The 27,516-nt window shown below is 56.1% G+C and overlaps 8 protein-coding genes across 8 annotated transcripts; 2 read left to right on the forward strand and 6 right to left on the reverse strand.

Annotated features, from left to right (window-relative positions):
• Nucleotides 1-124: 124 nt before the first annotated feature.
• Nucleotides 125-2,443, reverse strand: J7T55_009290 (uncharacterized protein; the record flags this gene model as incomplete). The annotated part of the gene is made up of 2 exons (XM_053142241.1): nt 125-307; nt 389-2,443. The coding sequence occupies 2 exons, from the start codon at nt 2,441-2,443 to the stop codon at nt 125-127; spliced, it is 2,238 nt and encodes a 745-aa protein (XP_052995131.1).
• Nucleotides 2,444-3,913: 1,470 nt separating this feature from the next.
• On the forward strand, nt 3,914-5,913 carry J7T55_009291 (uncharacterized protein; the record flags this gene model as incomplete). Its single annotated transcript, XM_053142242.1, has 2 exons — nt 3,914-4,120; nt 4,198-5,913. 2 exons carry the CDS (start codon nt 3,914-3,916, stop codon nt 5,911-5,913), a joined length of 1,923 nt encoding a protein of 640 aa, XP_052995132.1.
• A 1,081-nt stretch (nt 5,914-6,994) lies between these two features.
• Nucleotides 6,995-9,364, reverse strand: J7T55_009292 (negative regulator of differentiation 1; the record flags this gene model as incomplete). The annotated part of the gene is made up of 1 exon (XM_053142243.1): nt 6,995-9,364. One exon carries the CDS (start codon nt 9,362-9,364, stop codon nt 6,995-6,997), a length of 2,370 nt encoding a protein of 789 aa, XP_052995133.1.
• Nucleotides 9,365-13,065: 3,701 nt separating this feature from the next.
• Nucleotides 13,066-15,318, reverse strand: J7T55_009293 (sparaginyl-trna synthetase; the record flags this gene model as incomplete). The annotated part of the gene is made up of 4 exons (XM_053142244.1): nt 13,066-13,167; nt 13,498-13,903; nt 13,959-14,740; nt 14,806-15,318. The coding sequence occupies 4 exons, from the start codon at nt 15,316-15,318 to the stop codon at nt 13,066-13,068; spliced, it is 1,803 nt and encodes a 600-aa protein (XP_052995134.1).
• Nucleotides 15,319-15,745: 427 nt separating this feature from the next.
• J7T55_009294 (mitochondrial precursor) lies at nt 15,746-17,388 on the reverse strand (the record flags this gene model as incomplete). Its single annotated transcript, XM_053142245.1, has 3 exons — nt 15,746-16,698; nt 16,832-16,958; nt 17,248-17,388. 3 exons carry the CDS (start codon nt 17,386-17,388, stop codon nt 15,746-15,748), a joined length of 1,221 nt encoding a protein of 406 aa, XP_052995135.1.
• A 1,895-nt stretch (nt 17,389-19,283) lies between these two features.
• Nucleotides 19,284-20,546, reverse strand: J7T55_009295 (rho-like gtpase cdc42; the record flags this gene model as incomplete). The annotated part of the gene is made up of 4 exons (XM_053142246.1): nt 19,284-19,382; nt 19,515-19,893; nt 20,093-20,212; nt 20,527-20,546. The coding sequence occupies 4 exons, from the start codon at nt 20,544-20,546 to the stop codon at nt 19,284-19,286; spliced, it is 618 nt and encodes a 205-aa protein (XP_052995136.1).
• A 3,324-nt stretch (nt 20,547-23,870) lies between these two features.
• Nucleotides 23,871-24,503, forward strand: J7T55_009296 (uncharacterized protein; the record flags this gene model as incomplete). Its single annotated transcript, XM_053142247.1, has 1 exon — nt 23,871-24,503. The coding sequence occupies one exon, from the start codon at nt 23,871-23,873 to the stop codon at nt 24,501-24,503; it is 633 nt and encodes a 210-aa protein (XP_052995137.1).
• Nucleotides 24,504-25,792: 1,289 nt separating this feature from the next.
• J7T55_009297 (histidine acid phosphatase) lies at nt 25,793-27,409 on the reverse strand (the record flags this gene model as incomplete). Its single annotated transcript, XM_053142248.1, has 3 exons — nt 25,793-26,423; nt 26,482-27,022; nt 27,076-27,409. The coding sequence occupies 3 exons, from the start codon at nt 27,407-27,409 to the stop codon at nt 25,793-25,795; spliced, it is 1,506 nt and encodes a 501-aa protein (XP_052995138.1).
• Between the last annotated feature and the right edge of the window lie 107 nt (nt 27,410-27,516).

Below are 27,516 nucleotides of genomic sequence, written 5' to 3' on the forward strand. Positions count from 1 at the left end.
GTCTTGCCAGTTCCAGTCTATTTTGTCCCCAAGTGCGACCTGTGGAAATCAAGAAAAGAATAAAGTCACCCGACCCTTGTTTGAACGCTCTATGTGTTTTTGAAAATTGGAAGACAGGAGGACTTCACTCCTTGAACGCCCCCATCTCATTCAACGCGCCTGCCAACCTCCTGTAGTCTCGGAGCAGCTCGAGCACCTCGCCGATCCGTAAGTCAGAAGGGTTCTGCATCTCCATGAACCGCTTGTTTGGCGGATTGATCTTGGGTGTCTCCTTGGGAGGTAGGGTTGCTGCTAAGTCAGGGAAAGCCTGTCCATATACTCTCGTCAGCTCCATTCTTATTCCTTGTTCTGTCTATATAAAGGAGGCGAGACGGGGACGATTACTCACCGTAGCCAAGTCACCCCCCTCAGCAGCTCCCGCCTTAGGTGGCACCTGCGGTGTGACGGGTTGTGACGGAGTCCTCGCAAAAGCCCGGAATGACCCAATCCCCCCTGCCAGCTTGGCCATGGGATTCAGTGAGTTACCGAGGTTTCGCATCGAGTCCATGATGGCCGGGTTGGCGTTGGCTGCTGTGGGGGTTGCACTTGTTGGCGTCTGTTTGTCCTTGTCATCCCCAAAGACTGCGGATAGTCTTTTAGTCGAGCTGCCGGCACTTCTGGAGCTATCTGCACTGTGCTCCCGCACGGACGATGGTTTGCGCCCGCTGATAAGATTCAGCATCTTGTCGTCCCTAGGATGTGGCCGTTTGTTCTCCGTGTCGTCGGGATTCAACAAAGAACTGGTGGTTGATGTATCGTCTTCGAGAGGAGGAGTGCCGATCAGTTTTCGGGCATCCTCAAGGGTTTTCGGAGCAGCGACTTCTTCGCCTGCGCCGGCGGGCTCCCGAAGTCTACCTATGAAGAACTTGTAGCTGTCTCCCAAGCTGTTGCCGATTGTCTTCAGCCCTGCATCTGCCGTGTTGCGCATGGCGTCGCTCGCCGCACCAAAAGCCTGTGCTGGCGTATTCACCAGGTCACTAAACCGGCGGTTTCGCTGCTGGGCTTCCCTGAGCTTCGAGGCTTGTGACGCGGTGGGTTTTAGAAGACCGCTGGCATCATTTCCATCAACCTGCTCTACTGCGGTACTCGCAGTAGACAGCCCTGGCGAGTAGGCGGGTGGGAAGGTCTCAGCCCTAGGCGTACCTGGCCGGCTGGAAGGTTTTACTGGTCCTGAGGGAGCCTCATCTGACCGCAAAGTCGACAAATCGACCGTTTCCAGGAATCCGATTGCTGCCTCTAAATTTGTCAAGCAATAGGCTGCCTCCCCGACGAGCTTGGGTTCCCATCGGAATCGTTCAATGAATCTCAGGTCGCTTGTGACATTCATGTTCTCGGGTGGCAGGGTAATCAAAGTGTAAATGAGCATGGGCATAATCTCGTCAGCCGAAGATGATGGGTGGAAATTTGACAACGTATCCACAATACTCTTGTGTGCCTGCTTCAGGTGGTTGAGCTTGCCCAGGGGGTAGCGACTCTCGTTCATGGCTATGAGCTCTTTCCTGGCTCCGTCGAGCCACTTCCGCACCTCTTCCGCCTTCTGGGCCTGGGCCTCTGGCGGCTCACCAGACTCCGTCAGCTGGACTCCCAGGTCGCTTAGGCCGATCCCGACGACAGCCAAGGCTGCCGTCTTGGAGCGGAGGACATCGTCTGCAGCCTCATCCTGTGTTGTCCGGTGTCGATATATTTTGGCATAGATTCCCTCACAGAGTCGCCTCTCAACGGCTTCTTCCAAGGTCCCGCGTTGCTGCTCGAGGGCCTTCCTTGCCTTCTTGCGCTGTGCCAGCTCCTCTGCCGTGATCAATTGCTGTTCCGGCTGCTCTGACTTTGGAGTTCCAGCCTTCCTATCCTTGTTGCCGATCGCAGCTGCTTTGGCCCGTAGTAAACTCGTAGCGGACGCTCTGGAGGAGTTAGATGGCGCGGGAGAAGAGCCGCGATTGTGTCTCATCAGCAGTGCAGAGATGTGTGTGTCTATGTGTCGGGCGGCTTGGTGGTAGAAGTCCTGGAACATGTGGGAGATGTCGTCGATATTGGGGGGCGTGGGCCGGTTTTTGGCGGACAAGGACTCTATGAAATTGTCCGTCAGGCTGATCAACTCGATGGGCAGGTCATCGAGGTCAACCGACGTCCGCGGTTGCTCAGGAGGCTCGTCGTCATGGTGTGATTGCTCGAAGGCATCGGTGCTAGCGCTCTCGGGTTCCTCAACGATCTGAGAGGAGATACCGGTGGTGGTTATCTTGGGGAGAACGCCATTCTGGATAGTGCTGGCCCTCTTAGGGCGAGCGACTGAGAGCGGATCATTGTTCTCGGCGCGAGTGAAGGACTTGGTTGTCCTCAAGGGATTGGGCCTGGGGTTCGGGGCGGGCATCACTTTTCCTGCAAGAGTGACTGTGAAGCTGGAAAACATGGCTAGCGGTTAGCAAGCGCGTCGGAGGCTTGAGAATGGAGAGTGGAAGCTGGAGGTTGGAAATTGAAGGCTGGCTAGGTAGATAGATGAAGGGCCGGGCAAGGAAGATGGTTAATTAGACCCTGAAGACATGATAGACATGACATACTGGAGGGCGGTATGACGAATGCACGGATATGCGGGACACGACGGGATATAGGGGACGCAGTATGCTATGCAGTATATGCATCCGAGTCGGGGCGAGGCGAGGTGAGTTGTTAGGCGAGGCGCATAAAACACCAAGGCGGTGGTTGAAACCAGAGGACGGATAGGGGCGGGCGGCAAGAAACAAGGCCAGGCCGTCACCAGCCAGCTACGCCGTCCACGAGGCCGAAACGGTCATGAGCGGGCGGGCACGAAGCTGGCTCGTTCGATCGCAGCGAGTCGTCGAGTCGAGTAAGCAGGCGGCCTGTCTGGACCTGAAGAAACAAAACGGCCAGGAGAGGTGGAGGAGCAGGGTGGCCAGTGTCAGTGTTGGCACATGAGGTATTCGGTATCATGGGGGAGGTGATTGTCAGTAGTCTAGTAGTACAGTACAGTACCGTACCTTGATTGGAGCGAGCTCAAGCCTCAAGCTCCCGGCCCTTCCACTCAACAGGCAGGCAACTCGCTGCTTGTACCTGGACGTGCATTACGGCGTGGGGCAACAGGCAAGGGAAGACGTAGCATCTGGTGGACCCCTGCCGGGCTGTCTGTTGCGCTAGCCACGACGGAGCTGCAGCTGTCAAGCCACCCCATGAATGATTGCGATCTCCTGGTGCCTTCGACGATGCGAGATGCTCGTCTCAAAGCACTCTCTCCTCTCATCTGCCAGCAGGGCAGTACAGCACAGTATTATGCCGAACATAACATGTCATGCTCTGTGACTCTGCTCTGGGCTGTGCTCTGATGCGCCGTCATGGCTTTTGGAGCCTTTGGACTCCCGTATGCAAGTCATCGAGTTGCATTCTTCCCCTTTCTTGTTCTTCTCGCCCGCGTCCTTCCCCTCACACGTGGTAGCGTACCTGGGTCAGTCAGCCGTTGCGATGCTTGCCTGCGCTTTGGGGGGGAGGAGATCATCGTTCAGGGTCACATGCCAGGATGATGTCCCCCCCTAGCGGCTGATAACGCAACCGGCCATGTGCCCAAGATAAGCCCATACATTCATACGCTGGGACATAGGCTATCCGGGTAGTCTGGTAGTCTACTCTCTCCATCCCTGCTGGCTTGACGTCGTCATCCATACAGTTCATGTGCCTCCTGTCTGCAGGCAGACGACCCGCGGCTCATCCTCTCTCGCAGTCCGTCTCATTCACTCACTGGCCTCCGACATCGTCTCCCTGACGGCCACCAATATCTACATCCCTACATCCCACACTTGCACTGCTCTTTCTGTCCTCACTACGCTGCTCGGAGACTCACTATCTTTCTGCCGTTCTGCACATCATCAACATGATCCTCCGGCGCAGGGCCACGGGCGGTGATACGTGCACCTCTGCTGGCAGAGTTACCGCCCATCTCCTCTTATCATTCCTCGCCTTCTCTCCATCCACCCACGCTGCCAGTCACCCCAGGGCAGACGACCAGTCAGTCTTGCAACTACATCCTGACTTCTTCCATCCCGCCCCTGAGCCCCCAGTTCCCGCAGAGCACACCTTTGTAAGTCCCGCGCTACTTGCCATCTCCATCAATAATAACAACCAGCGGCATCGGTATTGACTCGTGTCTTTGTCCAGACTCTGAGACATGTCTACCATCACGGCACACACAGGCACCCGACCCTGCACAGGAAGCAAGATGTGATACACACAGATCAGGAAGTATGGCTGGCTGCCGAGGACGACCATCCCGAAGTGCGGCTGCCACCATTACGAGCACGAAGCGACGCCACCAGGATCCAGAGATTAGTCGACAGACGTCCCAGTGTCATAGATCCTATGGTAGCCCTATCGCGGCAGAATGGCTACGTCTCGGTCTTATCGCCAGACGCCTGGACTGTTGATGACATCCCCGGCCCCAACATCACCGACAGGGACACCATCGTCAGTCTTGCCTACATGGCTGCAAACGCCTATGTCGAAACTCCTGATAATATCGAATGGACAGACGTTGGCGAACCCTTCAATAGGTCCGCTGACTTTGGATGGGAGACTGATGGGCTCCGGGGCCACATCTTTGCCGACGAGACAAACTCGACCGTCGTCATAGGATTGAAGGGCACGTCGATGGCTATCTTTGACGGAGAGGGCACCACCACCAATGACAAGGTCAACGACAATCTGTTCTTCAGTTGTTGCTGTGCTCAGCAAGGGCCTTGGCTTTGGCATCAAGTCTGCGACTGTGCGACAGGCACTTACTCGTGCAACAACACCTGCGTGGTGCAGGCACTGAGGAATGAAAGCAGGTACTACGGGGCGGCGAGGGAACTATACTCAAACGTCACAGCACTCTACCCAGACTCCAACATCTGGATGACAGGTCACTCCCTGGGAGGTGCTGTCAGTGCCATGCTCGGCCTCACATATGGCCTGCCCGTAGTCACATTCGAGGCCGTCCCTGACGCCCTCCCGGCCGGCCGACTCGGCCTCCCGGTCCCACCCGGTGCCGACCCAAGCAACCCTCAAACACGAGAATACACCGGCGCCTACCATTTCGGCCATACCGCAGACCCGGTGTACATCGGGACATGCAACGGCGCGACCGCATCATGCTCTTACGGTGGATACGCTCTGGAATCCGCATGTCACACTGGCCGCGAGTGTGTTTACGACGTCGTGGCCGACAAGGGCTGGCGCGTTGGCATCGGCACGCATAAGATTCGGTCGGTCATCAACGACGTTATCCTCAAGTATGATGAGGTGGCCGAATGCAAGTTCACGCCCGAGTGTCGAGACTGCGCGAACTGGAAGATGTACGAGAGCAACGGCACCGAGACGACAACTACCTCGAGCTCGTCTTCCACCACCAAGACCAGAACAAGGACGGAGACCTGCAAGACGCCTGGTTGGTGGGGGTGCTTGGACGAGACCACGACCGGCACGGCCACGACCACGACGACCACGAGCACGTCATCCACTTCGACTTGCAAGACGCCCGGCTGGTTCGGATGCAACGACAAGACCACACCAACCACCACCACCACTACGTCTTCATCGTCGAGCACCACGAGCACCACGAGCACTAACACCACCACCACGTGCGAGACGCCTGGTCACTTCTGGGGCTGCTGGGATACCACCACAACGACGGGATCAACCACCGCGGCCACATCAGAGCCCACAGTCACCGGGCCGTCCGTGACGACCACAAGGCCGATCACTCCAAGGCCAACTGCAACGCCGACCCCGACCTCGACGTCCACCTCGGTGCTGCCGACCCAGTCGCACTGCACCAAGAAGGGCTGGTTCGGGTTCTGCAAGGGCTGGGGGAAGCTGGCAGAAGATGAGATTTAGTGGCAGGACCCATCTCGAGAAGAGGCTTGGGTCGGAGTTGTGTTGTTTTGCAGCCAGTTTGTGGCTAGAATTGGGAATTTCAGGGAAATGAAGGGGGGGGGGCCCCGAACAGGGGATTGAATTGACAGCCGGGCGTGCACTGGGAACGGCGTTCTGGGTACAGGTTGATCAGCTAGCATACAGTCCTCAAGCTGACCCTGCATGGGCATATAAAGAAACTGAATTTGTAAATATTTAAATTGAACAGCATTTGATATTTTCTCTCACTCTTCAAAGTCAGCATGCTTGGAAATATCTGAAAACGAAACGTAGCAAATGTTGGCAATCGGCCTTCGACGTAGTTACGGGCTATGTAAAACCCACCCCCAAAACAGAGCTGCCATTCGCTTTCTCACTTCACCTCTTGCTGGAGTTGACGTGATTTGTGAGGGATGCTCCAAGCAGAAGCCAACATCATTGACACTTCACACATATAAATTGGTCAATTTGGCGAGATGCATTTGATGCCAATTTCATATCCATTCCATGCTTTCCGTTGACTCCTATCCTTACATACGTACAAGCCATTTCCTTGCTATACAGAGCGAACATAATGCAAGTACCGTACGTAAAGTGCGTTCTGCGTGCGTGCCTTTCGTCTCATCCGTACGGCCGCAATGTACCGAGATACGTATGCGTGCTGGCCGCCCCTTAGGGTCATTCCATGCGTTCTCACTGCTTCCCTCCTCCAGTTCATTATCTTCGATGCTCTTGAGTCCTCGCTCGACTCCTCAAAGTCGCTATGCCCTCGTCAAATCTCTTCCCCGTTTCCACGGACCAATGTCCTCCAATCCTTGCTTTGGCAATCAGCAGAAGCCACGGACCTTATTATGCCCACCAATTTCTTGTCCTCGTGCACGTAAGCAAAAAGAAAAGTGCGACGATGCGGAAGAAGCCACCGCCAGCAAAATCGTACACAGGAATGTGGTGATTATAAGAGATAGCAAAGTGGAAACCCTTTCAATAACGCAGAAGCCTTACTTGAAGTCCATAATCAGCCGAACATTAAAAAATGAATATTGGATCTTTTCAAGACGTGTTCTTAATTCGCCACCTCTTCCTCAACCCAACCGTTGAGACCACCTTGAATGGCGAGGCCGTAACCACCGAAGCTGGATTGGTATTGGTGACCGCGTCGGCCACCGTCATCACCTCCAGCACTGGCACCAGCACCGCCGTAGCTGTGTGGGCTGTTGCCGCCATTCTCAAAGCCTGGGGCCAGGACCGGCAAACTCACAGCTCGGCTGTGTTGACCACGTGTGTTGGGAGCGAGCAGACCGCCGATAGTCGTTGGTCCAGAGCCAGGGTTCTGGTTTGCATAACCGTTCGAGATGCTCGCAGACTGACCATGCCCGGAAACTGGGCCCTCAGGAATTTGAAGAGAAAGTTCGTTTGGCGACGAGGAAGCGGTGCCGAAGAGGACAGCCTGCTGCGCAGCAAGAGCTTGGTTTTGCTGCTGCTGCTGGTGCTGGGCCTGCTGGGAGACCTGGTTCAGGTAAATAGTGAGCGGGTTGCTCTGCGCGAACAGGCCCGGTTGACCGTTGGTTGGGGATCCACCCTGTCCACCCTGGCCCTGCGGCGAGGGAACTTCATTGCGAGGGGATTGAGCCTGCTGCTGCTGCTGCTGCTGCTGGAGCTGGCGTGGTGGGTTGCCGCATCGATCCTTGCCAAAGTTGACCTTGAACTTCCTGTACTCGTCCTTGCTGCGCACAGCCTCGATAGCCTTGATGGCATTGGCGATGTTGGTAAAGTTGACAAATGCGCAACTCTTCTCCCGCAAGGCGTTGACCAACTCAATCTCGCCATACTCGGAGAAGTCTTGTCTCAGCCTCTCCTCGGTCCAGCTTTCGTCCAGGTTGCCGATGTATACATTTCGCGATGCACCGCCGCTAACAGCCAAGGCAATAGCTGGGGGCAGAGCACCGGAGTGCTTGCCCCAGCCAATCTTCAATCGCCGGTTGTGGATCATGAGACCTTGAATGTTGCTCAGAGCGTAGAAAGAAGCGGCCGCGGTGGGGTCGATGAATGTGACGAAGCAGATGTGCTTGTCGGGGATGTACCGAATGTGGTGCAACAGACCACCTCGCACGACATTGCAGATCTCCTCGATGGTAGTCTCGGGGTGAATATTACCGAGGTAGATAGTCCTGTTTCCGAGATTGTTGATGCCACCAGCAGTAGTGGCAACAGCGGCAGCAGCCACGGACTGCTGGGCCAGAGCACTCGAAATGAGGTCACGGTCAGCACCGGTCAGCATGTGTGCGTATCCAGGGGCAATGCCGAGGTACTGGGCGGCGTTTTGCTGCTGTGTCTTCGAGACATAGGCACATCGATCCTTTCCATAGTACACTCGGCGCGGTGCCTGCCACTTTGCCTCCTGAGGAAGTTGAGATACGGCCTTGATGGCATTGGCAATCGACAGGAAGTGAATGAATGCGATATTCTTCTCACGGACAATCTTGACCGTATCAATGGCACCAAATTTGCCAAGATCCTCGCGGATCTCCTCCTCAGAAATTTCCTCGGGCAGGTTACCGAGGTAGACGTTCCGAGAGGCACCAGACTGCTGCACTGCGAGGGCAACAGAGGTAGGCACCTGAGACGGCTTGCCCCAGCCAACTTTGATATCCTGACCCTTGATGCAGAGCTTTTTCAAGATGGCATCAGAGTGGAAGTGAGTGGCGGAGCTGGCGTCCAGGAAGGAGATGAAGGCACAGTTCTTGTCGGGGAGCAGGCGGACGGACTCGATCTGGCCACTGCGCACGTGGCTCAGAATCTCGTCGGCCGGAGTGTCCTGGGGGATGTTTCCAAGGTAGACTGTGCGGCTGGTTCCGCTGACCACGGGACTCATGGTGGGAGAGCCAGGGTTCATCGGCATCTGCATCTGGCCTCCCATGGTGCTGTACCCAGCGGTTGGGGACTGGGGAGAGAAGAACTGAGGAGCTCCGTAGGTCGAGGGGGAGACATAGCCACCGGGCGACATTGGCTGCTGGACGGGGCTCGACATGCCGTTCTGCTGAGCCTGCTGGGCTTGCTGGTAGGCATTCATGTTCTGGAACTGGCTGTTGGCAAAGGCGGCCGGGGTGCCAGGCTGAAAGGGGCTTCCGAGGAGCAGCTGGGACGGCAGCAGAGGAGTGAACTGCATATCGAAGCCAGTGCCTGGAGTGGTCAGGTCAGCCACATTGGGCTGAGGCTGCTGGTGGACATTCTGCGTATTGATGCTCTGCGTGTTGATCGTAGGAATGTTGCCACGTCGAGGGTGTCTGTCGGCGAATCCAGAAATGTTAGAAGTGAAAGCGCCGTGAGAGAACCCAGTATCGCTGTTCGAAGGCTTCGAGATATGGCCGGGGAAACGGCCCTGACCACTGCTTGGACCGGCCTGGCCGATGGGACCTGGGTTATGGTCCTGCATCCCGAGGAGATGAGGGGGGACAAGGTTGTCCCGACCGACGTTAGATAGAACAGCCGTTTTGAAGGATAGACGTGCCCCTACGAGAAGGCACGAGTCGAGATGCTGTTGGAGGTGCGTGGGGCTGGACCGACGCTCCGTGGAAGTACAAATGGGTATCTCAAAATTCCACAACTGGTGGTGGTACGCAGTTGTGAAAAAGCTTGAAGCTGTTCAAAATCTGCAGGACAACCCGAGCTTGAAGACACGGAGCCGCACCCACGAAGTCGAAGAATACAAGTGAATGCCGTATATGCAATTGAAGTTGCTAGTAGTTGTTCAAACCGACAAATAACAGTCGGGAACGAGGACTCGAGGCAGGAGAGTCCAAGAAAAGCGTCGAGTTGCAGTGGCGGTCAAAGAACGAGCGGCCCAAAATCCAGCGAGTCAAGAATCGGGTGGTAGAGGATATTCCGGGACGTGGCGACAATTAGACGACAGCGTACCCCTCCTCTACTCTCTTGATATCGAACAAAGACAGACAGCCGGGACTGGAAGGACGGGCGCGACTGGAGTTGTAGCAGAATCTCGAGGAGCGGAAGCCAGAAGTGGGATATGCGGCGAACGGGGAGGAAGCCTGAGCTCGTTCGAAGGGTGGCTTTCGCGTGGGTTAGGGGGGGTTGTCTAGGTTCGAAGAGCACACGACAAAAAGACTACAACCAATATATGCTGAATAACGAGCGTGATCTCGAACAAAGTCAGGCAAGCTAGCGAGGAGCTGCTCGACGGGATAAAATGCCAGCGAATTAAAGAGGCGGCAGAAGGGGTTGCGAAGAGGGACGAAGAGAAGAAGCTGAAGCTCAGGCTCGTAGTCGGGTCATGGGCGGATTGAGGGGGCGATCCAAGGACACGAAGGTGAACTAGAGCGAACGAAGGGGAGATTGAGCCTGAAGAAGAGGTTCAAGATCAGGGCAAGGCAAGAAAAGGAGAGGAAGAAGAGGTGTGGTGAGTTGGTCGAAGGGGGGGAGGTGAGAAGAGAGGGGACCAGGGACTGGCAGGCCAGGGACTAGAGACTAGGGACTAGGTACATGTAAAATTGGACAGGTAGGGAGGGAAGGAGGAGGACTGGGGCAGGCGACGGGGGTTGTACTCGCGGTGAGCATTGGAAGGTCCCCGCCGAAAGGGGCAAGGGCGAAATCTAGTGCGCAGACCCCCGTCGCTGCAATTTAACTCTTCCGCGCCTTCGTTGTCGAAGGAGAAAAGAAGTCGGCAGACCTTGTTGCGCAGTACTCATTCAGTACGCACTACTCTCCTGGGCAGTATGCAGCAGAAGTAGCAGTACGTTGTGGACAGGTGGACAGACTGACTAGACACACGACTTCCCTCTCACAACCACCGTCTGGTATTGAGTGCAGTTTTGGCCGCAAGCACGGAATATCTCTTATCCTCCACCCCTCCCCCAAGATTGACGTTCCAAAAGGAGACATTTCAATCGGTGTGTACAACAAGGCGCAGTACAAGCAAATCGTGAACCCTGTTGCAGTCTGGAGGGCGAAGTTCGTGCTTCATTTCACGTTGGTTCATGCCCTGCGGGTTCTGCTGGTCTGCTGGTCCTGTCAGTCCAGAACATACGTGCAGTACTGGTACAGCGCATGCAGGCATGGTGACGGGAAGCCGGGTACCCCTTAGTTTGGTACCTGAGTAGCGCTCAGCTGGTTGGCGCTTGAAATCTGGGGACGGATCGACTGCTGCTCCCTTTTTTTTTGTATCCAGCCTGCCGGAGTAATTTGGTAGACCACATTGGCCCAGGCACAGTCATGGAGGTGCAGCACACACACACAGTTAGTCTACCTCTACCTATACCTCTACCTAGGGTACAAATGCATTGACGTAGCCGTGTCCGTACCCGTACCCATCTCACCGTCCTGCCAGGCGCTTCATGCTATGCTAGTCTACTGCTTACAACATCATCCAGAGTACGACAGGAATCAGAATCAGCAGCTCTCCAACATCCCGCCAGTTAGGTACTTTCCTCATGTGCTGTATTGCTTGGGGCCACGAATCAAGCCCGAGCCAGTGGCCGCCCAGATGGTCCAGGTGCAGACTGCAGACTGCAGTAGCGCGAGCTGCCAACGTTGGATTGCGCCGGGTAATTTCAGCAAATCCACGTTGCCGCGAGAGATGGCTGATGACTTGACGCGCCGCCGTGCAACCTTACGATAAACCATCCCATTTAATCTTTCGTGTAAGCTCGACCACCTCGCATTTCCCAGACAGGCCAGGCAGGCCAGACAGGCCAGCTCGCCTGCCCATCCTAGGCTGTCGGCCCCAAGCTGTGAAGGGGGGCCCGCCCCGTAGGTTCGCAGAGATGCATCGATCGCTGCCGAATGTTTCGAAGCCAGAAACGAAACAAAGCCTCCAACCCTCCAGGGGTGGTTTTCGCGGGCCAGCCCAACCAGGCCGGCCCTTCGCATGCACAGGCAAGTGGGCGGCCAAGCCGCATCGGATAGCTAGCTGGGGGGACAGGCTGGATTTGAGTTTGTCCTTGTGTGGGACAGCCTATTTGCAGTTGAGCACCCAGGACCTATTGGCAATTGCCGAAGACACAGGCGGGCGAGAAGAATGCACTCATTCACAGCGCGGTGGGGGGTTGAGGTTCTTCTCAATTCGACGCAGTTTTCAAGACTTCTCACAATGTTACCAATCACTCGTCAGACACCTGGGTCTTTCAACCAAGATACCTATGGACTTGTTCCCAGCTGGAAAGGGGGCCGTTGGTTTTACTACTAATTGGGTTGCGCCGTTTATTCAGACACGAGGGCCCCCAGGCCCAAGGCCCCGTGTAACTTGGGGCGGATCTGCAAGCACCGACCAAACCCACCAACCCACACCAAGCGTGTGCTCGGGCAGGGTAGCAGATGGAACCCTTTTTCCCCAGCTGTACATATTGCGTGCGCGCGTGGGTACAGTAACCTTGAATGGCGGCCTCGCAGGGTGAGGTGCGTTCGCCCTGCAGCGATTCGCAGCGATCGGGAGCCGTCGAAACTTCAGCGGATAAAAAGCATCGTCCATTCATGCTTCTCGCGCGCGGAGAACAGCCCGCACCGGCAGTCTCCTCCCAGCTCTCCAATTAGCCAGGTACCGGGACGCAACGGCGCCGACACTTCTGCAGGAACATCGAATCAAAGAGTGGAGCCGCAGCAGGCAAGGGGACGGGGAGGGGGGCAGGCTGCAACGAGAAAGGAGACGACATGAAGAGAAAAGAAGCATCACCCTCCACTTCAATAGCACCATGCTCGCAGCCAGCATCACACCACAATGAACTGCTTCTGGAGCCCCGTTTTGGAACAGCCAACTACCACCGCTAAAACAAAAACCCACAGATCAAATCACGTCTAGCCGTGTCGGCCATTGCCTATCCTTTGCCTAAAATAAAGAAGAAAAACAAGTCCGTGTGAGCAGAGGCTATTCAGTCTAGCTTTGCTCTCGGATGCGGCTTGCGAGTCAAGTAGACAAAAATGCGAGGACGTTCAGAGAAGTGAAGAAGACAAAACTTAGGCATCGCAGCTCTGAAAACATGCTGTACACAACAAATTCAGATCCCCACAAATGGGCTGCAGTATCGGAAATGGCTCCTGGATTTAGACAAGGCCAAGGCCCATGGCAGCCCCCCTCCCCCTCCCTTCCCTCTCAGTTGCCAGCCAGGATAGCTTCAGCCAGCCCAGCTATGCGGCAGGCTCTTCCGGCGCGGAACCTATCATTATCGATTTCTGGCGGCTAGCGAGAGAGAAGAGGCACGCGACAGCCGCGCTGGTGGTGACGGTCAGCTATGATTGTGACACGTTAGCACGAGGCTTGGGTGTCGTGCGTACATCACAAGAAACGCCGATTGCGCGGTGGTGGCTCCAGAATTGAATGCCCTCGAGCTCTCATTACTGGCCCTCCTCGACCTCCTGTATCACCCGAGACTCTAGCAGCTATAACGAATTGCCAGGGGGGGTCTACGAAATGTCTATCCGCACATCAATCCACATCCCAGCTAAAAATAGCCTATTTTGTGTCCTCATGTCTCAAGCGCCCCAAAGAGACGCCCCAGCGACCTTCGCTCAAGGCTTGCACCGTCCCATAAAGCGAGGGTACATGCAGCAGGTACGCACGGTGTGCTGGTTAGCCAGCCAGGCCAGGAATCGCTCCAGGCCCAGGCCGTACCCACCGTGGGGAGATGTACCGTACTTCCTCTGGTCGAGATACCAGTAGTAAGGGTCAGGGCTGATGCCGTGTTTGTTGAATGCCTGTATCAGCTCGTCATAACCCTCCATTCTCATCGAGCCGCCCACAATCTCGCCGACGTTGGGCATCAGGACGTCGACAGACTCCGTTACGCGCAGGTCATTGGGGTCCTTCTTCATGTAGAAAGCCTTGATCTCCACAGGGAAGTGAGTCAAGAAGATGGGCTTGTTGATCGTGTCCGTCATCTTGCGCTCCGCTGCCTCGGCGATGTCATCGCCGAAAACGTGAGGGTTGCCCTCTTCGTTGAGGATCGGGGGGTCTTGTGCGTTGAGCCTGAAATTAATGTCAATAAGGCAGAACCAAATGGGCCTCAACCGAGGCAGCTTACCAGTCAATCGCATCAGTGTACTTCATCCGCATGAAAGGGCGAGAAGGCTTTTGGAAGCCTGGGTTGAGCTGTTTGACGTAGCCGGCCAGTTCCTCATCCGCCAGAACCATGTCAACAACACCGCAGATCATCTCCTCCAAGTGGGTCAGGAGGTCCTCGAAGGTGATGAAGTCCAGCTCGGCCTCGATGTGAGTGTACTCGGAAAGGTGACGCCGGGTCAGACTCTTCTCGGCACGGAACGACTTCTCGATGCAGTAAACGTTACCCATGGACGGGAGCACGGTCTCGAGGTACAGCTGAGAGGATTGCGTCAGGTATGAGTCCTCCCCGTAGTAGTTGAAACCAAACAGCGTGGAGCCACCCTCGACCTGCGTCTGCACCAGGGCAGGCGGCGACACCTGCCTGATCTTCATCTGCTTGTACAGGTGCCGGAAGGCATAGTCGACCTCGGATCGAAGCTTCATGACCGAAGATGCCTTGTCTCCACGCAAAACCAAGTGTCGGTTGTCAAGCATGTCCGACTCCCAAGGATCCTGAGTAGCGGAGACCTTGTTGGTGAGAGCCTCGAGATCGGTAGGCGCTGATCCCAGCACCTCGTAGTAGTCGACATGCAGCTCTCGGTTGTCAGGCACCTTTGCCCCCTCGGGAGCCTTCTTCATCTCGCCGTAGAGCGTCAGGGAGGTACTTTGGGTGAAGGTCAATGCATCGTAGGTCTGAGTGAGGGGTCCGGCTGATATGATGCATTGTAGGTGGCCATATCCATCAACAAGCTCAATAAACGTCTGGCCACGCAAAGTCAGCACCAAAAATGTCCACGAGCAGTAGAGACGTCCAACGTGGTGCTTACCGCCTGCTTCTGGGGCCGCAATCGGTGGATGCGACCTGACACCTTGACCCTCGTGCCCTTCTTGTCACCTTCGCCCAGCTCCACGTTCTTGTCGTCGATCCTCAGCTTCCTCGCCTCGGGCAAGCTGGGGTCCTGCTTGATGACGACCTTCTTGGCCTCCTCGAGGTTCTTCAGACGCTGCTTCCTCGCCTCCTCCTCAACTGCGGCGCTAGAGGCCTGCTTGGCCAGCTTCTTCTTGTGCTGCTCGACGGCAGAGGTGGCCTTCTTCACGGCGCTCTTGGCGGGTTCTTTCCATTGCAGCGCGGCGCCTGGGTCGTCGCCTGTCTTGGAGGCGCGGGAAAGGTACTTTTTTGTGGGTTGCTCAATGTTGGCGATCATGGCGTAGGCAAGGGACTTGTATGGCTTTGACTCAGAGCCGTCGGCCGAGGCATCGTCGATGCCCGCATCGGTGTCGACGTAGGAGGTGTCGTTCTCGGGCTTGACCCGTTCTGCAAGGTCTTGAATGGCTGCCATGTTTTCTGACGGCTTTGCTTCGAGTCAATTGGCGAGATCGAAACAGCGGTCGAGATTGTGTGGTGGTTGTGTGGTTTTGTGGTTTTGTTCTCAAAGTCCCCAAGGCCGCTATGGTGGGGTCGGACATTTATTGCAAAAGATAAGGGAGCTCGAGTGGGCAGGTTGAGTCACCGCCAGGACTCTGCAGGGAACTTGTCCCGTTTGACTCAACGGTGTCACTAACTGCTATCTACGCATTCTGAAGCACATTTCGGTTTGATATTCCAAATCAGGGGCTAAATTATCTTGAACTCTATGCTCTTTATTCAAGAATGCTGAATTTGAATTGGTTGGCAATCTTTATCGCCTCTTTCGCCGTTGACTGTAGGCTGTACACGTATAACCCCACCAAGATGGTAGACTGTATAGATGGATACCTACCTAGACCTCACAGCTCATCCTTCACCTCCTCCTCCTCCGTCTTGTCTCCCTCAACTTCCGGAGCTGCATGCTCCTTGCCCATCTCCGCCATACCCTTCTTGACAATCGAGCTAATCATCTCGTAAACAACCTGCGCTGCGGCCAGAGCCGTCTCCTCGCCCTGCCCTTGATAGGCCGGCGCAACCTCGACAACGTCGGCACCGACCACGTTCAGGCTCTCAATACCCCTGAGGATCCTGATCAGCTCCCGGGTCGTCCACCCACCGGGCTCCGGCGTGCCCGTTCCAGGCGCAAACGCCGGGTCGAGGACGTCAATGTCCACGGACAGGTAGACGGGGTCATCCGGCGGGATGGCGTCCAGGATCGCCTTGACCACGCCGGAGGTGCCGAGGTCGTCGATGTCGTCGGCAACCACGCGCAGCCAGTTCTGCGCCGTGTCGTCGTCAAAGTCATCCCACCCGTTGCCCGAGAGCCGGGTGCGCAGGCCCGCGTGCACAGACGGCCGCGAAGTCTCGTTGACCAGGAGCCCCTCGCTGCCTGCGAGCCAGAACATGGACCCGTGGTTGAAGTGTGCCTGGTCCGTCAGCCAGCTCGAGGGGTACTTGGCCGGGTGCCAGGTGTCAAGGTGGGCGTCGAAGTGCAGCACGCGCAGGGGCTTGCCGTAGATCTTGTTCAGCGCCCTCAGCGCTGGCAGCGCCAGGCTATGGTCTCCTCCCAGGGTGATGAGCTTGGGCTTCTCGAGCAGGGGGGACACCGGCCTCCGGCTTCCCAGCTCCGTGAAAGCCTCCGTCATCTGCCGTATGGCCACAGCATTATCGACAGGCACGATGGGTATATCCCCACAGTCCATGATCTTGGCCCAGTTCTGGTAGGGGTTGATGTTCGCCCTCGGGTTGAAGCCCCGGAAGCTCGTCTGCCGCGACGAAGCATGGCGGATGGCCCGTGGCCCAAATCGTGCGCCTAAGCAGTTTTGATCAGTCTGAGACATCACTCACTGACGCTGCAAGACGAGAGATAGGTTGGAACATCCTGTCCTATCCGGAGCAGCGAATAACGAATCCGTACTTGTGGCATCAGGGACTCGGAAACATACCTGGCCGGTAGCTCACAGCCGTGTCAAACGGCGCACCCACGATCGCGATATCATAGAGCTCCGTGGGGTCTGTAAGACATTTGACGTGCTTGAGATGGGCGAAGCTGCCTATTCCAGCAAATGGCCACTGTAGTCGGGCAAAGGTCAGCTCATCGTCGTAGCCGTCAACCGAGCCACAGCTTAAATGAGACGTTGTGGCCGGCCGTGAGTGATATCTCACACCTGCAGGCCCGACGGCAGCCCACAATTATCACATCGGCGGTGAGTGCGAAGATCGATCTCCCGTGACTGACGGGAGATGATATTCCGGGCGTCCGCATGAGAGACACGGGGCATGTTCCGCCAAGTCATGCCCACATGCTTAGCTCTGCCATGCGAGTTGTCCAAAGAGGTGAAAGAAAGGTCCCTCCGCTCACCTCCATGCCCCATTTGTACTCAAGCTCGGCAATCTCCTCTGCCGTCCACACGCGATCGTCGTGCTTGTGGTGGCCGCCACCGCATGCCTCCGCCAGCGATGCCAGCGCGGCAAGGGCGAGCGGTGCCCATACGCTTCTCATGGCAGTGGTTGATGTTGTAGTCTCAAAGTGGTGAGCCCTGCCAAGGCTGGTATAATGTTGCTGGGCGAGACGAGGTCAGAGATGTTTACGAGCCGTTGGTGTAAACTCTATGCGCAAAAGAATTGCAAGTAATCAATTTTGTGAGGAGTCGTTTAAGTGCTTCTTCAAGGCGAGGAACCACCTAGTGGTGTGCCGGTCCGGCCCGGTTCGGACATATCGATGCAGTATACATCTGATTGATCACCAGCGAACAGCAACATCTTGGCGGTCGTGATTGCGCATGATCGCACTGCGCAAAGTCAATCAGTCCACCCGCCAGGACCCATTATGTTTTGTCCAGCACCTTTGGCGACGGAGACGCATACAATAACCCTCCCAGCGCACAGCTGGTCTGGTGGGCGAGAGTCAGCGGTGTTAGCAATGCTAGATACTTGCACTGGCCGTTATTGGTCAATGCGACTAGTCAAGGCTCCGGTGCGGCGAACGGCCGGCCGGCCGGTGAAGTCTCGTCTGGCCTGGCCAAGCAACGTCGGCCCTAGCTTAACGGTGAGCTAAATCACCCTCGTGCAGCAAACGCCCAACCGCACGCGCTGGGATATGCAGACGGGAAGGCTTTCCGTACGTCATGGCTCAATTGTTGATGGGACGCGCGCGTGGTGGCATTTGTCTATCATCTGCTGGATTAAGTTTATACTCAAAATCCAGATCATAGCAGTTTGCCCGATGCTGCTCTCTGCCAGTGTCAGCTTCGCTCAGACACTGGCATCTAGGCGTGAAGCGAGGCTATTTGCAGCTTCTAGAGACACTGGCGTGCGCGACTAGGTCACGCATTTCGCGTTCATCCAACAAACGGCATTTAGAAGCATATTACACAAGCCGTGAAAGAGCACGAGTACACAAGTCCTAAGTCCTTCACCTGCCGGCCACCTCGCCTAGAACAACCTCGGGACAGGCAGAGGGGCTGCAAGGACGATCCCGTCCAGGTGCGTTGATTGGCAAGCTCCCCAGGCGAAGGCTCCTGTTTTTTGTGGTCCCGTTAGGCTTTCCCGCCTCCTCCTCACAGCAACCGCACGTCCGATCGCTCTGGGGGTGGGATGCGCGTTAGGCACTCTGTCTGCGCTGCGCGCCCATCGCCGGAAAGCATATCTCGAGAGGGTTTTCCGGAACGCGAACCTGGGCCTCCGCACGCCCGCTGGTCCAATGAGGCGCGTGTTGGGATTTGAGAAAAGTTCAGATGCCAAGAATGTTTAGAAACACTCCGCGATGTGACGCCGGGACCTTGAGGGGGGTGGAGGGGGCTGTGGAGGGACGCCGTTCTCGGCCAAGGTTGGTTCCGGGTCCTTGATATGACCGGCCTAGAAGAAATCGATGATGAGCGGGCATTGAATGGATGATTCGTAGCACTTGAGAGCGGTGTTTTGATGAGGTCACAAATGATATTCGCGCACCGGTCGCCAGAGTGATCCTATTAGAGTTAAACAAAGACCGCATTTGTGATGTCCCCAACGCCTCGTAATCAATCATGAAGTAGTGCTGTTGAGCCACCAAGTGGCATTTTCAAGAGGCCACAAGTCTTCGACTCGACGGAGACTCCAGTCAAGAAGATGCAGATCTGTTCGTATTGAAATGTGGGAAAAGAGTCGCTTCAACGAATAACACGTCCAGATCTAAAAAAGAAGTTTCCTTCACCTGAACACTCGCAGTTCTCCTCTGGCCAAAGTAGTCCCTCGAGGTCCTCGGAACCATGGAAAACCTGCCGTGTTGGCCGCCTTCGCAGACGATCAGGGGCCTGAACGTGACACTTGGTCTTGTTCGTCCCGTTGGGTGCCCCAAAGCTGGCTGGGTGTCTAATCCGTGTACATGAGAAGAACGACCCATGTTCTGCATCAGACCATTCAACTATCCCAGGCAGCCCACCTGACCTCTTTTGCTGCGCCCTCGATTAGGTACAGATGGGTCCAGTCGACACAAAATGACCGTGGCATGCTCGCAGTCTGCGGGCCGAATTAGAGCACCAAGCACTTATGCTTCTTACTTTTAGGTGCTGGGGGTTCCAAAGCCGCAACAATTGCCTGTACCCTGATTAGTTTGTGACTACCAAATATCATTATGCCAGGCACTCGTACCTCGTCAAACACATCCTTGAGTTTGTATTGCGTCAAAGCACTGCACTCGACGTACTTCACAGCGCCCAGGTCCTTAGCCATGCGCTCACCGTCCTCCTTCCGCACCGGTTGCATCTTTTGCTTGGCCAATTTGTCCCGCACGCTGGGGTCATCTCTCAGATCGACCTGTGTTCCGACAATGAGGCAGGGAACGCCAGGGCAGTGGTGGTGAACCTCGGGGAACCATTTCTCACGGACGTTCTCAAACGACGCGGGGGAGGTGACGCTGAAGCAAACGAGGAAGACATCGGTCTGTGGGTATGATAGGGGCCGCAATCGGTCGTAATCTTCTTGACCGGCCGTATCGAATAGTCCCAGTGTGTACGGCTCGTCGCCGATCCTAATTTGGCACATGTCGCGGTCAGCGCAGTAACAACTCCAAGATGGGTAGTACTCGGAATTAGCCTAGGGCGGGAGAAGCGGCAACGCGGTAAACGCGACACGCCGCTTTGACACGCGTAGTGCAAAGCAGCGGAGGCTTCTCCCCCCATTTCCCCCTTTCTCTTTTTGTCTGGGACCGGGGGTTGGGCGCGTCTTACATGACAGTGACTGCGTAGTTGTCGAATACTGTCGGGACATATTCGGAGGGAAATTTGTTGGTGGTATAGCTGATGAGCAGGCATGTCTTGCCGACAGCACCGTCACCGACGACAACGCATCTGCAGGAGGAAATAATTAGCCACTGCCGCAACAAGGCAACATTTGGCGCGGTGTGCGTTGGCACGAGGTGTGGTAAGAAGGTGCTGCTGCACCCTGAGGGCAGGCTGGACAATTCGAGCCCAATAAGGAGGGGAATGCAGGTGGCATGTGCAAAGCCAGAAGTTTAACTAGAGGCACAGGGTGCTGCAGCTCACCCAGCCCCTGGCACATGAGCGCAGCGCCACGGGGGCCATGGAATAAGGGGACGGCTGGGCAACGTAGGACGGGGATGCAAGGTGCGAAGTGTTGAATTGGACGGCAGTGGAGTACGGACTTGATTGTTGCGACCACCATTCTTCGAGATGAGAGCTGCTCCTCGGGAGGGGCAGCGATCTGTTGTGTTGGTTGAGAGGCAGACGACGCACGCAGAAGGCCTGCAGGAAGGTGGTTTCTTATCGTGAGCCGTTGCCCGGATCACAGCAACTGATAAAGGTTTGGGGGGGAGGACGCCTCGACGGGGTTGTGCTGTGCTGCGCCGTGCGGTGCGGTACGGTGCGGTGCGGTGCGGTGCAGTGCGGTGCTGCTGAGTCGAGTGTATAGAAACAGGACTGAAGCGCGAGGAGGGGGACTTGGCTTCGGTTTGGCTTGATGGGTTGACTCTCGCTCGACTGCTAAGGTGATTTTCTGCGACGGCGGTGGGGGAGGAGCAGCGTCCTGTTATCCCAGGTGGTTTGGAGTAGGTGAGCGTAGGCGGTCAAGGAGAGGCCAGGCGAGGCGAGGCGAGACAAAGCAGGACGGGGCAGGGCAGGGCCGAGCAAGCAGGCAGGCCAGGGCAGGGCAAGTGAGGAGTGAGGGGAGGGAGACAGAGAGAGAGAGAGAGAGCGAGGCAGGAAGAAGTGAAGGGTTGGCAACGACGACGGGAATGAGGTCGCCGTGAAAGCGGGCTGGATTAGCTCAGAGAGAACGTGTGGCCAGGTAATAAAGTTCAATTGAATGGGTATGGATGCAATGCAATTCAGCCTCGTGCAACTTTTTGTCTGGTGCAGGCAGGAGGAAAGACAAAAGGCGCGGGCGGGAGTGCGAGTGGACGGCGGAGGACCTAGACCATGGGAAGTGCTCGCGAGCGATGGCGATCAGTGTGTGATGGGGATTTTGGTAGGGGGCCAAGGCTTGCAGTCCCAACCTTGGAAGGGAGGACGGGCAGCCTGAGCAGGCCAGGGGGGCGAGACGGGGACCCAGGCCTTTTTTACCCCCCCAATCGCCTCCAATCGAAGACCAGTCCAGCCTGCATAGGGCCCGTCAGGTTGGTGCTGCTAGTGCTGCTATCCCTTTTGGGGCACTAAAATTGGAGGCCATGCACCTGCAGCTAGCCTGAGAGCCAGTCCACCTCCCCATGGACGGGGGTTGGTTTTTTCCCCTTGTTGTTTTGTTTTGACAGAGGTGGTAGAGTGTACCAGTGAGCACACCCTGCGCCGCGAGGGACGGCATGTACCGCGACCAGCTGTGCCCACTGAGCAATCTAATCCAACAATCCGCCCTGGAAGCGTTGACTCTCCTACACGGCACCTGGGCAGTCAGTCGACCAGAGGGGACTTCTGCATTCTTGCTTGCATCTTTTGTAACCAGGGGATATCGACGGAACTTTTGTCCACCCGTCAGATTGTGACCTCGACCACACGACCTACCTCCAAGGTCAGTCGTGACTCTCTTCGCATCCATGGATGACCGTCTTGGACACCAGATAGACAGATAAACTACATAGTCTCGGAAATATGAGAAACACTGAGGCTGCTGGCTGCTGGCTGCTGACGGCTGACGGCTGAGTGTACTGTTACAGACCGTACAGTAGACAGACAACCGCACAATCAAGAGATAGCCGAGTCGAAGATCATGGAAGGATCTCCGTATGCAGAAAACAAGATGCGCCAATCCATCTCTTCGACTTCGACTTGCATATAGCCCCAATCTGTGACGGACGAAAGCCGGGGCCATCTGGCTGGGGTATCCTGATCCTGATGCTCATCCCCCGCCTGCTATCGAGCCTACGCAACGGACAAAGAGCAACAAACATGTCAACGCCACATACCCAACACTGGCTGCCGCCAAATCGCCTCGACTGGATTCGACTAGACTCGAGGCTCCCGGCCCTTAGTCCTCCAGGCTCTGTCGGGCCGGCCTGCAAGATTGCGTGCTGGGCGGTGTGAGATAACCCGTAGAGCAGGCGCAAGCGCAGGAGCACGAGCCGGCCACCAGGCCGTTGCGTTTGCGCCTAGGAAAGGCCGGAAGTGACGAGCCACATGGACTACTTAGATCCCAGATGCTTGATGTGTGCTCGCATGGATTGCTAACTGCATCAGGGTGCGCATGCTGGCCGCGGCACGTCAGCACGTCCAAAGAGGCAATCTGGAAGCCTTCCGGAAGCTCTGAGCACTCGGCTCAAGGGGCCATGTCTCGTTCTGGCATGCATGCAATTTGTAGACGCATCTACCAGCGACGCAGTTGGCAGGCTTGTCGCATGATTGTCAAATGGCCATTGGCTTTTCACCGACCAAGGGCTCGACTGTTGTCCCGCGTCGCGACGCCAGTGCCCATGTGGCCACACTGCCCCTCCGTTTTCCGTGCAAGAAGCTTACGTGCGCACAACAACAGCGACCTTGTACGACTGACACCACAAGCTCCAAATCACGGCTCATGGCCCATGGCACAAATAGATGTATCGTCTATGCCATCTCGGCTACTCAGCGGCACGTGGCTGAGGTGGGCGATCTGTACAGGGATGGGGTGCTCTGGCGGCTCTAGCACGCTCGAGGGTTGCACTCGGCTGGGTGACAAGTAGATACAGAATCCTCTAGGTTGTGGGCAAGGGCCGAGGAAAGATGGCATGTTGTGACCCGGGCTGCGGATCTACAGGAGAGGACTGGGCAGGACTGGACAGGACGGTTATGGCGTCGTCTGTGCCCCCTAGCCGTTCGAAACGGTCACTGAAACCAAGGCCTTGTGTACTAGGACCACGAATGGCAAGCCGGCAGATCCATCTCGTGCAATGCCTCAATGACCTCATGCCCACGGACGCGGGCATGACGGGCAGTCAGGTCGCCGATGCTGAGATCCGGGCTGAGTCGATGCCATGCCATAATCAATCGCATGGACTAGTGGGATGACTTGCAGCAGGAATTGGATTTGACGAGTAAGTTTTCCCCCCTCAGAGGCCCGATTGTTTCCTCGCGCCTGTCCATCCTTGCGACGATGTCCTTGGAGAACTTGTACACAGTCACACAGTATGGAGCTGCCCATGGGGTATCCACAGAGCACGCGATGCCCTTACTCGAGGAAGTAGTTCCGTCCATTCACCAGCCTCCTGCATAGTTGCATGTTTATAGTCTCTTGCACTCAGGGGCAGAGAATAAGCAACCTCATGCTACGATGTTCATGGTAGCATCACCAGGTCTGTGGGCACTGTGGTTCCCACCTGCGGCAAGATCCGAGGGGTGCCCGTGAAAATTTGGCCACAGCCGCAGCCCATCTTATTTGCACCCTTCCGAGGTTTGCGACCGTCTGCACCAACTCGCGTTAATCAGCCGCTCCGTCCTTTCACCGGTGGGGAAATTTGTTTCTTTTGGGAAAGTCGATACACGTCGACTCATACATGCGTCTGCACAACCAATTGACAATCTCGCCATGGACCCCAACACCATAGACGCTCTTCTTGAGCGATATCTCACTTTGCTGGACGAGTACACCACCCTGCGCGTGAAGCTGGGCCAGCTCCACACCAGCATGTTCCAGCACCTGGCCCGCGCCAACTTCTCAGCCGAGAGAGGCATGCGATACGGCCCAGACTTCTACGACGAGAGAATGCAAGCGCTGCGACAGGTCAGCATCAGCACGGAAGGGAGCCTGCCAGTCTTCAGCGTGTCGCACAGCGTCCGGGGCCGGGGCGACGATGCGCCCCATGATCCTCCGTCAGATCCTCCAGCTGAGGCGGCTGAGGCACCGGGCGAGGCCGCACCTGCCAGTGGCGACAAAGCTGAAGGGGAGGCGGACCCAAAGAAGCAAAACGCAAGGGACCCTCTCCGATGGTTCGGCGTGCTCACGCCACTGTCTCTGCGGCAGACCCAGGCCTGTGCCGTCGAAGCTGTCGAGCAGGTCATCCCGCGGCTGGTGTCTTTAAATGCCGAGATGCAGGATGTCGAGATTCAGGTCCGCAGGGCAAGGAAGAAGAGGGCCAAGGAAAGGGCTGCCGCAGCGAGGCAACAAGAGCAGCCGCAGCAGCAGCAGGCAGTCGCTGGAGACGAATTGGCCGCCAAGTGACAGGCCCTGGAGATCATTGCATATACGCAAGCTTGCAAGTTGAACTCTGTGTCGTTGCTGGTCACCTCAACCTTTTGGTGGAAATTAATGCGAGATGATCGGACTCAATAGTCCAGATAGGCTCAGAGATTGGTCACGACTCTTCGGTGGACTCGGGTGTGACCAAAGCGGCCGCACCAAAATCCTACCCTTTCATCCGCTTATTCTTGCAGTCTTAATACCCGCAATCTTCTCGACTGCCAGCGTCCAGAGTCGTATATTTCAGGGCTTCGCCGGCCTCCGTATCTGAGTTCGCTTTTCGTCAAGCTCTCGGGCCCTCCACCGAGAATGTTCAAGCGACTCAGCTCGTTAGCATCTTGGCTTTTCTGAAATATTTCTTGCCGTCCCGGTTGCCTTTTTCGTGCAGCGCATTGCGGCTGACAGTGGAGTCTGTGGGCGTCCCTGAGGGACCAGTGCATGAGACTTGGGAGGGTACCACGAATTCCGGGTCGATGTAACTCGTGTCTGCGTAGGAGTTGGCACGGATAGCACGATGATCATCGCGCGATACTGGTACCAGTGCTAACATACGCAACTCTTCTCGTGTTCAAAGAACAAATTGGGGCCATTCACTGGTACAATGACTGCATAGGGGGCACAATTGAACGCATACAGATTGCGACCTGCTGGGAGGAGGACACGGCGGCTGCCTTCCACGTTCCGGCCAGCCGAGATTTGAGGCAATCTCGAGGTAGAATCATAGGCTTCCGGCGGTGTGTTGCAACTCGACGGAAAGAGCAGCAGATGTTATGAGGCCATTGCTGCTAAAGTGTTTCCAAAAACGCTCACGACTACCTCATGACTTGCTTCTATGAACCAGTGAGTGCCGTGCAAGCTCATGCCTGATCTTACCGATGTTGCGATCGTCACAATCTTCGGAATTCTCTTCACTAGGGCAGATGCAGATGTCAATTCAAGAGAGATCATCCATCCAGAGGACATGTGCCCTGGGCGATCACAGGAAGTCCTTCCAGGATGCATTTGTGATGAGCATCGTAAAGGGGGCGACTGACTGACTGGCAGCCTATGATAGGGGCACATAGAGCACCAAGTGGAACAAGTGAATGATTCTGGAGACCTATATATACCCAATATTTAGTTCGTTGGCATAAAAGCCGTTCTGCTGATCTATGTTCTAAAAAACCCTTTCGTCCGTCTATCTATCAAACGTATTAATCCAGAGGGGTATCCTTCTATGGAGACATGTGACCACCCAAAAAATTAACACTCTTCTCAATCGATGCTCATCTCTAGTACCCGGCAGGCTCCGGCTTCGCGGGCAGGATGTTGTCTTTGTCTACCTTGCTGCACTCCGTCTTCCAGTTCTTGGGGGTAATCTTGTCGACGATACTCTTAAAGGCTGCCAGCGTGCAGAAGCTCTCGTCGCCTTCCAAGTGGTTACCCGCGGCCTTGCAGCCAGGGATAGTGACGGGCTCGTCATTATATCGGATGCGGACGTAATGGCCCTCGATCCGCTTCAGCTCGTCCTCGGTCATTTCCTGGAGGGTCTTGCGGCCGATGGTGGGCAGCGTCTTGCCAGTTGGCGAGATTGGCTTGTTCGCAGCGGCAGCGTTCATGGCGGATACGTCTTTCTCGCTATAAGCCCTCGCGGCAGAAGCGGCAGTGGACTTGCGGAAAACCTCGAGCGCGACGTGGCTCGTATATGGGGGCCAGCGCTGAGTCTCGTAGGCACCGAGGCTGGCAAGGGTACCGGCAAGGGTAGTGTCATGGCAGCCGGACATGCCAAACTTGACGACGGTGTTGTCCTGGCTACCCAAGTTAGAGGCCTCAACGTTGGCGACTATACGCTCAGTGATGTCGCCGAGCAGAGACCCCATGCCCAGCGTACGGTACTCGCGAGACTCCTTGAAGCCAGCGAACCTAAAGACCAAGTAAGTTAGCAGCGGCGATATTCACACGGGGCGTTGGACCACCTTACCACTCCTCAACGTTGATCTTTTCCATGGTCTCGACGGCCTTCGTATCGTAGAAGATGTCTGGAAGCTTGGTCTCGGGGCCGTGGGCCAGAGTGGAGTTGACAGTGTCCATGATGCCCGAGAGCCGGGGTTTTGCGTCCACGGCCACACGCGTTCCTTCAGGCATGTATTTACCATATATGCTGTTCAGATAGTCCATCTCCTCACTGGAGTTCCAGCGGTCTGCTGTGCGCTTGGCATACGCTTTCATTAGGGTCCTGAAGCGCGCGCAACCTCCCTCGTTGGGCAACAATTGCTCTTCGGATAGGTTTCGAAGCAGAATGGTAGGTGGTGGGAAGTCAGCAGTCCGCTTGTCCTCGGGATACAAGCCGACGAAGGTCTGCTGCAATGACTCCAGGGCACGTGGGACTGGTGTAGCACGCAGGTACATGAACTCAGACGAGTCGATGATCTCAGGGAGGAAGCCTAGCTGCTTGACGTACAGCTCACGCAGGCGCTTGCCAAGGCTATGAGTAGTCTCGCGCCCCTTATCAGTGAGCATACCTGTAGCATATTTAATATAGCATATACAGAAATGTTTGCGGAGGTTTCCTTACCCATCTCACAGATATCATCCACACCACCAGTGGCACCCGTAGCTAGTAGAGGCGAGTCAGTGCCGACGCCGAAGGACTCGAGGCGTTTCTTCCATTCAAGGGCCGAGAACACAACTCCGTCTTTATTCGCCTCAAGCACTACATTTCTCAGGTGGCTAGCAGACTTGCAATACGGCCAGTATGGGTGGAGGCCGACATTTTGAAAGCGAGCCGAGACCGGGGTACGCTCGCCGTGACGGAGGAGGACCTGGGCTTGGACGAGCTCCAGGCCAGAGGGGTAGAGGACTTTGAGCTCCTCTTCTGTGTACGGCTTGCGTGGCTGAAGGGTCGTCATGTTGATGGTGTTAGCAATGCCGGCTTCTGCATGTGCAACAAAGTGGTGGGAGGGTATTGTCTTGAATGAAGCGAAGTGAGGAGGTGAAGAGAGGTGAATCGTGGTGA

This window comes from Diaporthe amygdali (assembly GCF_026229845.1).
Source record: "Diaporthe amygdali strain CAA958 chromosome Unknown NODE_10_length_1141467_cov_65_626103, whole genome shotgun sequence".
Lineage (NCBI taxonomy): Eukaryota > Fungi > Ascomycota > Sordariomycetes > Diaporthales > Diaporthaceae > Diaporthe > Diaporthe amygdali.